General features: G+C 30.8%; 1 protein-coding gene across 1 annotated transcript; it reads left to right on the top strand.

Moving 5' to 3' along the window:
* Nucleotides 1-645: 645 nt before the first annotated feature.
* LOC133806570 (uncharacterized) lies at nucleotides 646-2,294 on the top strand. The gene is made up of 2 exons (XM_062244659.1): nucleotides 646-655; nucleotides 1,741-2,294. The coding sequence occupies exons 1-2, from the start codon at nucleotides 646-648 to the stop codon at nucleotides 2,292-2,294; spliced, it is 564 nt and encodes a 187-aa protein (XP_062100643.1).
* The last annotated feature ends 9,064 nt before the right edge of the window (nucleotides 2,295-11,358 follow it).

Below are 11,358 nucleotides of genomic sequence, written 5' to 3'. Positions count from 1 at the left end.
ACCAGGATATGCTAGGGCCCACCAGGATACGCTAGAGCCCACTAGCTTATTTACTACAAGAATGTTCTATCTTGTAATAAACCACCATTAAGGGAGAATAATTGTAATTAGCTCCAATTAATGAGCTGAATTTCCCCAACAACCTATAAATAGGGCTATGGCACACATTGTAAATGATCCTCAATTCTTACTTTTAGAGTGAGAATATACGCTGCCTGAAGCCCAAGAGAACTTGAGTTGTGGAAGTTCTTAGCATCCTTATTCAAGTGACTCATATGTTAGAAATTTATTTATTTGGGGTCACAATTGTATATATAAAAATGTGTGTTGGGTCATTATATAAATGAGTCAAATTTATGTGGTCTATTTTTGAATAAAGTTTATGACTTAAGGGCATGATTGTCATGATTTTTATATGTGGATACCATTGAGACAATTTCTGATTTGATGAGGGGCCAAATTAGAAATAGTAAATAAATTATTAATTACTGTTTTTCAGTTATTAATAAACAGGTTGGTCCCCATTTTTTGCATCGCTTCATATATCGTATCTTTATTCTTGAATCCCCATCATCAAGAAACTGAGGTTCCAGAAAGAAATATTGATACAAAAATTGGAATATCATACCATTCAAAATCGATTCTATGGACTCCGGTACGCTTCCGCTACTCTTTGATTCTATTGTTTGATTCTCGTGAATTAATTAGGGCTAAATTCAGATTAAAGTTTTTTTAACATGTGGTATCAAGAGCATCCCTAAATTAGTTCTTGAGAATTTATGGTATTATTGGTCTTCCATGAATTTTTTTTTGTCCTTGTGTATATGTATATTTTTATTTGAGATTGAATTATGTTAATGGCTATTAATACGAAGAAGAAGATATATATATATATATATTTGTTTAAGTTTTGTTCAAGGAGAAGAATCGACTTCTGCGATTACTGTTTTATTGAATACATAAAACAAAAACTGCGATTACTGTTTAAAACAAAACTGTTTTATTAAGTTTTGTTTTATCGACTGTTATCTATTTTATTATATATATATATATAGAATAAAATAAAAACAAAAACAAAAACAAATTACAGTTTCTTTTTTGTTTTTATATGAATATATATATATAAAGAATAAAACAAAAATCATATTACCAACGATTACAGTTTTTTATTTTTTTGTTTTCTATATGGATATATATATTTTATTGGGTTTTCATTATTATTATTATTATTTTATTAAATATATAATAATAATAATAATAATACAGTAACAATTTAATTCAAATTTTGGTTTTAGAATTTATTAAGGATATCTAATATTTAGTTAAATTAATTAAAAAAAAATATCACCAAAGTGATCTCTTTTGTGTAGATTAATTTAATAAAAATATTAAGATAATTGTGTGTATATAATTCATGTGTTTATTAACTGACCCAAAGGTAAGTTAATATTTGACAGAGTTTCATACATACATATGGTGATAGATGTGTGACAATTATAAGGTATTTTTGTGTGAATAATATGTTAGTCCAAAGATTGCATATTATTTGACATAATTTATTGTCAATGTTTGATCGCTATAACAAGAGTACCGCTTACAATTAATATTATTGTCCAAAGACTTGATATTAATGATGTGTTTGGTATCTTGAGATGGGATTAACCATTATTTGAATTTATTGTTTAATTTGGTTTCTTATATGAGCATGTTATTTATGTAATTGTACTGTTCTGTTTTCAGCTGTTGCTACTGTATTTGCTAACCTTAATTCAGTGTCGATCCTTAATGGTAATAACTTTAAGGACTGGAAGGAGAACATTTTCATTGTTCTTGGCTGCATGGATCTTGACCTTGCATTAAGGATGGATCGACCTGCTTCTCTTACGGATGCTAGTACCTCCGAGCAAAGGAGGATTTATGAGAAGTGGGACCGTTCAAATCGCATGAGTCTTATGATCATCAAGCGCGGCATACCTGAGGCTTTTAGGGGTGCGGTGTCCGAAGAGGTCACCGATGCCACAACATTCCTTGCTGAAATTAAGAAACGCTTTGCAAAAAGCGATAAGGCGGAAACAAGTACTCTTTTAAAGAAACTTATTTCCATGAGGTTTAAGGGCAAGGAAAACATAAGGGAGTACATTATGGAAATGTCTCACCTTGCTTCAAAGTTGAAGGCACTAAAGCTTGAGCTTTCGGATGACTTGCTTGTGCATATTAGTGCTTATCTCTCTTCCTCCACAATTCAGTCAATTCAAGGTCAGTTACAACTGTCAAAGGGAGAAGTGGACTCTTAATGAGCTCATTTATTTTGTGTTCAAGAGGAAGAAAGATTGAAGCAAGAGAAGACTGAAAGTGCTCATTTGGCAAGCACCTCTAAGGATAAGGGCAAGAAAAGGAAGAATGAGGCTGTTAAGGATAAGGGTCCAGCACATAAGAAACAAACTCAAGCCAACAACGATGGTGGTTGTTTCTTTTGCAACATGAAAGGACACGTGAAGAAGGAATGTGCTAAGTACATTGCATGGCGAGCAAAGAAAGGTACATTTCTTACTTTGGTCTGTTCTGAGGTAAATTTAGCTTCAGTACCAAGAAACACTTGGTGGTTAGATTCCGGTGCTACTACTAACATCAGTGTTTCAATGCAGGGTTGCCTGAGTTACCGAAAGCCAAGTGATGCTGAAAGAAGCATTTATGTGGGAGACGGCAAGTCGGTGAATGTGGAAGCAATAGGGCATTTTAGGTTGTTGTTAAGTACTGGTTACTATTTGGACTTAATAGATACTTTTGTTGTACCGTCATTTAGGCGGAATTTGGTTTATGTTTCTTGTTTGGACAAATTAGGTTATTGTTGTTCATTTGGAAACAACTGCTTTAGTTTATCTATTAATTCAAATACTGTTGGAACTGGTTCTCTTATGGTTTATGACAACTTATATTTGCTTGACACCGTTGCTTCTTATAATGAAACCTTAAACGTGGAATCACGTGGTACTAAGCGTAAAATAGATAATGAAAAATCAAGTTCCTTATGGCACAAACGGTTAGGTCACATCTCTAGAAATAGAGTTGAGCGACTTGTGTTTGATGGAATCTTGGATTCAATTGATTTTTCAGACTTTGATGTTTGCATTGAATGCGTCAAAGGCAAACAGACCAAAACAAAGAAATTAGGTGCGAAAAGAGCTATGGACGTCTTAGAGTTGATACATACGGACATTTGTGGGCCATTTCCTACACCTTCTTGGAACGGTCAACAATATTTTGTATCATTCATAGATGATTACTCAAGATATGCGTACCTATTTCTACTTCATGAAAAGTCTCAAGTCTTGGACGTGTTCAAATCTTTTAAGGCTGAAGTTGAGAATAAACTTAGCAAAAGAATAAAGCAAGTCAGGTCTGACCGTGGTGGTGAGTACTATGGTAGATATGACGGATCAGATGAACAACGTCCAGGACCTTTTGCCAGATATCTAGAGGAGTGTGGAATTGTCCCACAGTACACTATGCCAGGATCTCCTAGTATGAATGGTGTTTCTAAAAGACGAAACCGTACTCTTAAAGATATGGTAAGGAGTATGATCAGTCATTCAACCTTACCTGAATCACTCTGGGGAGAGGCACTTAAGACAGCAGCCTACATTTTGAATAGGGTACCAACTAAAGCAGCTACAAAAACACCTTATGAGCTTTGGACGGGGCGAAAGCCTAGTCTTAAGCACTTTCACGTTTGGGGATGTCCAGCTGAAGCTAGGCCTTATAGGCCAAATGAAAAGAAGCTGGAACCCAAAACTGTGAGCAGCTACTTTATTGGATATTCTGAGCGATCTAGGGGTTTCAAGTTTTATGATCCCAAAGTAAGGAATATATTTGAAACGGGAACTGCAAAGTTTTTTGAGGATATTGAGTTTGGGGGGAGAAATATAGTTAAGGACTTTGTTTTTGAGGAGGATTTAGAATCAATCACTCTTCTTGAAGATGAGTTGATTTCTATTCCATTAGTTGCTTTTGACAATGTTCAGGATTCCAATCCTGATATTGATCAAGTTTTAGATCAAGAGCAACCAAACATAGTCAATCAAACCCTATAGGTACAAACTCAAAAACCTCAAGAACAAGTGCCTTTGCAACGATCCACTAGAGAAAGAAGAAATACTATTAATCCAGATGAATACATAGTGTATCTTCAAGAACATGAGGATGACATTGGAATGATGGAAGATGATCCAATCAACTTTCATCAGGCCATGAAAAGTTCTAACTCTCAAAAGTGGAATGAAGCAATGAATGAAGAGTATAAGTCTATGCAAGACAATAAAGTTTGGGAGCTTGTCCCATTACCAGAAGGAAAGAAACCGATTGGTTGCAAATGGATTTTTAAGACAAAACAGGATTCAAAAGGTAATGTGGAAAGGTATAAAGCTCGTCTTGTAGCAAAAGGATATACTCAAAAGGAAGGGATTGACTTTAAGGAGACCTTTTCTCCAGTTTCATCAAAGGACTCTTTTAGGACAATCATGGCACTTGTTGCACATTATGATTTAGAGCTTCATCAAATGGATGTGAAAACAGCATTTCTCAATGGAAACATTGATGAAACAATATATATGATGCAGCCTGAAAACTTTGTGTCAGGAGACCCAAAGAAGATGGTTTGCAAATTGACCAAATCCATTTATGGGCTCAAACAAGCTTCCCGTCAATGGTACCACAAATTTCATCAAGTGATTCTCTCGTTTGGTTTTGAGATGAATGTTGTTGATGATTGTGTGTATCACAAGTTCAGTGGGAGTAAACAGGTTTTCCTGGTTTTGTATGTTGATGACATACTGCTTGCCACAAATGATATAGGCATGTTGCACGAAACCAAGAGATTTCTGTCAAGAAATTTTGAGATGAAAGATCTTGGTGACACCTCTTTTGTTTTAGGAATTCAAATACATCGAGACCGTTCTCAGGGTATTCTTGGATTATCACAAAAGAGCTATATCGATAAAGTACTCAAAAGGTTTGGCATGCAAGATTGTAGACCAGGTGATACCCCTGTCGTTAAAGGAGACAAATTTTGTCTTAAGCAATGCCCTAAAGGAAGCCTTGAAATTCAAGAAATGCAAAAGATTCCCTACGCTTCAGCTGTTGGGAGTCTAATGTATGCTCAAGTTTGTACGCGTCCGGATATAGCGTACATTGTTGGAGTGTTAGGCGGATACTTAAACAATCCAGGAATTGATCACTGGAAAGCAGCCAAAAAGGTTATGAGATATTTGAAGAGAACAAGAGATTACATGCTCACATATAGGAGGTCAGATCACTTTGAGATCATTGGGTATTCTGACTCCGACTTTGCGGGATGCCAAGATAGTAGGAGATCCACTTCGGGCTACATATATCTGTTAGGTGGTGGAGCTATATCATGGAGGAGTGCAAAACAAACACTCATAGCTTCATCTACTATGGCAGCAGAGTTTGTTGCATGTTATGAGGCATCCAACCATGGTATATGGCTGAGAAATTTTGTCACCGGGCTGCGCATTGTGGATGGAATAGAAAGACCACTTACGTTGTATTGTGACAATAAATCAGTTGTATTGTATTCCAACAACAACAGGAGCTCGACGAAGTCAAAACATATTGACATCAAGTTCCTTGTTGTAAAAGAAAGGGTACAGAGTGGACAGATTTGTATAGAACACTTAGGTACAAACTCCATGATTGCAGACCCCCTTACTAAGGGTTTGCCACCCAAGGTCTTTCATGAGCACACTGCTCGTATGGGTGTTTTAGAGTATGAGGATATCTAGATTCAGTGGGGGTTTGTCTTTATTATCCTTTGTGTTTTATTTGTTTCATGAAACTAGTGTATTTAGATATTTTTTTGATCAGAATTTATGTTATTAGGTTAATTTCACTTTGTACATTAAGCTAAAGTTTTGATCTCTATAAAGTAAAGTAGGACCAATTGAAAATTGACTGAATAGATCACCATGCATGTAATTTTTATACCACATTATCATGATTGATCTATGTCATTTGGCTATGTTGATATATGTGACCATTGATGGGTTTAGTTGTGATTGATACAACGAAAATCGCTTTGATCCTATGTTGATATAGTTAATGGACGAGATTGCACATGCCTACAGTTATGATGACAAAGTTATGAGCTCAATAAGGTTAACACATTTATATATATACATATGTGGCCCAGTGGGAGATTGTTAGAAATTTATTTATTTGGGGTCACAATTGTATATATAAAAATGTGTGTTGGGTCATTATATAAATGAGTCAAATTTATGTGGTCTATTTTTTAATAAAGTTTATGACTTAAGGGCATGATTGTCATGATTTTTATATGTGGATACCATTGAGACAATTTCTGATTTGATGAGGGGCCAAATTAGAAATAGTAAATAAATTATTAATTACTGTTTTTCAGTTATTAATAAACAGGTTGGTCCCCATTTTTTGCATCGCTTCATATATCGTATCTTTATTCTTGAATCCCCATCATCAAGAAACTGAGGTTCCAGAGAGAAATATTGATACAAAAATTGAAAGATCATACCATTCAAAATCGATTCTATGGACTCCGGTACGTTTCCGCTAATATTTGATTCTATTGTTTGATTCTCGTGAATTAATTAGGGCTAAATTCAGATTAAAGTTTTTCTAACATCATAGACTAAGGTTGATTACTAAACTGAACCACGTAAAAATCAAAATCAGTGTTCAATCTTTTTTTCTTTAAGCTTTAGTTTAATTAGTTGTTAGCGAAATAGCTAGTCAACAATATAAAATAAAAATAAATAAATATATCAATAATTAGTAAGCATTACATATCACACTAAAAACCATATAAAAAAATATACTATAAACTTGCCACTATAATAATGCACAAAAATAGCGAGAAAAAAATAATAAATAAATATGTTTATTTTTATTAGGCATTCAACCAAAATGTACTCAAAACTAAACAACACTTTAACATCTACATTTAAAAAACAAAAGTTAATAAACAAATAAGTTGAATTTTGAAAAATCTACAGTAAAAAAATTAATAAAAAGATAGCAATATAAAACAAAATTGACATTAAAAAAAAAGGTAAATCAATAATTAGTAAACATTTAGCACCATAAAAGAAAAATTTATGTAAAAAAATAAACCTTAAAGCTTGCAACAATGTAACACACAAAAAAAAAATTATAAAAGGATAATATACCGAACTTGTTCTTTTGTTATATCCACCCTTCAAAACAAAACAAAAAATGAAAAAGGCAAACAATATCTACTAGTAACTGCAATACCCTCAAAAAAACAAGTCTTCACCATTGGAATAGCGTAAATGTCAATCCTTTCACATCTCAGAGAGATAATAATCAAAACGTGAACATATCAAAATTATGTTTTTTTATAAATAAATAAAAATAAGTTATATTATGATCAAAACAAATACAAACAAAACAATCAATAAAGAATGATCCAATACAACAAATCCAAAACCCAAGAAAAAAAAAACAAAAAAGGTAAAGCTATCCCATGAAATGGAAATTTGGGGGTTTGGAGTTTAAAAGACCAAAATAAGGAGAAAATGGGAGAGTGGAATGGATATTAGGTTCAAAAATGATAATTTTTAGATTACAACCCATTAAATTAGCATTTTTTTTATCGAAATCTCATTAAAAATTAAATAAATAAATTATAAACAAACCATACAATTAAATGATATTAAAAAGAAAATAAATCAATAATATTTTATAATCTATTTATAACAAATATATTTTAATGTAAATATGTTAATTTGTATTAATAGCGATATATTAAATGTTAATATAATGAAAAATATAAATTTTCCCTATTTAATATATTTTTTTATTAAACTTAAGCATGATACCAGTTGTCCCACATGATATATACATATAATTTCATGTCTAGTATAGAGTATATTATTGCCCATGATGGGCCAAAGTGAAATTGTATATAAATATGGTTTTTTAATAAAAATTAAAAAAATATATGGAATAAAGAGTTAAATGTTCCAATATTTGAAAATTATATAAATTATATTTCCATAAAAAATATCTTGTTTTACCAAGCTCTAAATTTTAAATTAACTAACAGAGCAACTTAAAAGAAAATGATGAGGAACAGATTGATTGTAGCTGTCGCGTGATCTAGTGATAGTTTAGATTGAGTAAAAATTATTTAATTGAATGTTGTTGTCGCAAAATCCAACAACAGAACTATATGTATTTAAAGTTAAAGCTTTTCAGCAATTTTAATCTTTTAGCTCTATTAGAAGATTTAACAATTTTTTTTTTCAAAATAAAAGAGGGTTCAACAAATTAAGAAATTTTGAAAACATTTCTCAAGAAAATATTTCTTTGGAGCAGAAATTTTGAAAGTACTTGAGATATTGTAACATATATATACATAAATAGCAATACAAATAATTCAAAATAAAAAACTATAAAAATGTTGTTAAAAACTTACTCATAGAATGAAGAGTTGTCCAGCTTTGAGTCTCAGATGAAGTATTTTCGTATGTCGTATCTTGATCGAAACTGGTAGAAGTTTTTATACATGCTAGTGGAAGGAACATGCAAGGCATGTGCTCCCATATTTACAATTTTTTTTTAAAAAAAAAAACTTGTAATGCTCTCAAGATAAGTGCAACATCATACAAGAGAACAATAACTCAATTGTTGTCATTTCTTTTCTTTCCTATATATATATTTTTTTATTAAAGGGTGTGTTTATACTCGTATAGTTTTTAATTCTTTTAAAGAAAAATACACATTTAGTATCCTAATTATAAGTATGTAATGAACTATAATATTAATATGCATAAATAAAATAAATATATGTGTTGTGATTTATATATCTTTATAAATTACAGTTAAAATATTTAATATTTTCAAAATTTTGCATCTTTATGGTCAAATTATTTTTTGACAGTAAATATATTCAATATTATCAAAATGTTGAATTTTTATATCAAAACTTTTATTTTGCGTTAAATATACCCAATACTTTCAAAATACCCAATACTTTTATACTTATTTTTTAAAATAATAAGAAAATAAAATAAAAATATAGGTTTTTAACCGTTTTTTAAATTTTAAATTATTTTCACTTCTTTATTCTTTCTCAAAATAATAAAAAAATCAATTAAAATTTAAAAATTAATCAAAATAATTAAATCTTATATATTTCTTAAAACTTTATTTTTGTAAAACTTATATTTTAAATTGATGGAAAAATATAAATTTTGAATTATTTAAAATTATTTTTTATTAATTTTAATTTAAAATAATTATTTTGAGAAAGAATAAAAAAGAGAAAATAATTTAAAATTTAAAAATAATTAAAAACCTATTTTTTTCCTGAAACTTTCTTATTATTTCTTAAAATAATAAAAATATTATTATTTTTCTACAGTAAAAATACATTTATCAACATTAAATTATTTTTTTATTAAAAATTATTTAAAATCCAATTTAAAACTAAAAACTAAAAAATTTATTTAAAAATCCTTTACTAACTTAAATTAAAAACACTTATTTTGTGTTCATCTTTCTCAATTTGTAAACCCAGATTTAAATTTTACACATTTATCTTTAAATTATAATCCAAAATCATCAATCTTACACAGCCCAAAATTATCATCTTCAAAAGGAATTATTCATCATCTTCAACATAAAATTATAACTCAAATATTTCTCATTAACAACATAAAATAGTCAACTACTTCAAACCAGTCATACCAAATCCAACAATTTCCTCAATCAACAAATTATATTCATCAACCAATTCACAACCATATCCAAAATTACTCTTAGATCAAACAAATTAATACAAACACAAAAAATGTCCCCAAATCGTGAATCTGAGTAGCCAAATCATGAAGAAGAAAAGGATCCATACTCATAGACCCATAACACTATATTCATACCCATAGACCCACCTTTGATGAGAAAAAAAATTCAACAGACCCACACTCAAGACCGATAACCCACCATTAAAGACCTTTCATCTCCTTCATCCTTGACAGCCTCAACGCCAGCCACAACCTAAGACCTGACGCCTAACCCAGTACTAGTACCAAAAACGCATGGGAGGTCGGTTAAAAACCGACTTATAAATGTTCATAGGTCAGTTCAGAACCGACTTCCCATGCAGTGACTTATGATGTCAAAACATGGTAGGTCGGTTGGCGGCTAACCAATCTATGGTGTAACACACGATAGGTTAGTTATCGAACCGACTTATGGTGTAACACACAGTAGGTCAATCCAATAACCGACTTATGGTGTTTTGTATCACAAGTTCGTTGTACACCGACTTGTGGTGTTATTATTTTATATATATATATATTATATGCATATTTATCCCAAAAAATCATGTTTTTATACAAAACGTCTAAAACATTGTTAATTACAATAATATGACTAAATTTGAACTAATTATCCAGAATAATGAGTCTCATGTATATTTTAATTAGTTAGCCAAAATATGAATAAACTTATCATGTAGTATTTAAAACTCCATGACGTACTGTGCCCATTCTTTACGTACTTCATTGATCTCTTCTTTTGTGTAAGAATTCTTCCCACCACACTGAAACAAAAATTATTGCATTATGAGAATGTTGAGATAATTTTAGAACTTTAATAATAAATATTATATTAACTTACATTACTAGTTAGCCATTTCGTTGGACCCTCATTCATGACAAAGTCTTTTATCATCCTTATAACATAAAATCCACATTAAACTGATTTTACTGGTTGAAGAGGACACTTAACACTTCTCCACATAACTTCCTTAGCTTTCGCATTATTTGTGCGCAAATGTTGAAAGACACTATGCAATATAAATACATAAACATTTAGATACAATTAAATTTTAAATGAATTCAAGAGTATAAAGTTAATAGGTTGGATTATTACCTAAAAATGAGGGATTTAATTTCGTCTAGATTTCAATGATAATCAATTAAATAAGCAAATCATAGCAATAATTCCTAAAATTGTAGATACTCTTCAATAAAGCACAAACACTTTACGCAACTAGCAACTGCTTAAGAAGAGTAAGAAGATAAGTGAAAACAATAGCAAAAGTACAAACAAAAATGAAGGAATTGCTTTCACAGGTCGAAGTTACATGAGAATAAGGTCAACAAAATCTAAATTTCATGAGAAATGCATTTTGTAGTAGTGCTCTTTCAGCTACTACTCTCTTGCTTTCTAGTTCACTTTTTCTAGGTGACTACTTCACTAGTAGTACTCTCTTGCTCTCTCATAATCTGAAATTGCACATAAAAGAAGAAAAACAAAAAGAATTCAAAGTTACCA

This window comes from Humulus lupulus, chromosome X (assembly GCF_963169125.1).
Source record: "Humulus lupulus chromosome X, drHumLupu1.1, whole genome shotgun sequence".
In the NCBI taxonomy this organism is placed as follows: domain Eukaryota; kingdom Viridiplantae; phylum Streptophyta; class Magnoliopsida; order Rosales; family Cannabaceae; genus Humulus; species Humulus lupulus.
The sequence above is the reverse complement of the archived record's forward strand: the minus strand, read 5'-3'. Positions and strand labels throughout refer to the sequence as shown.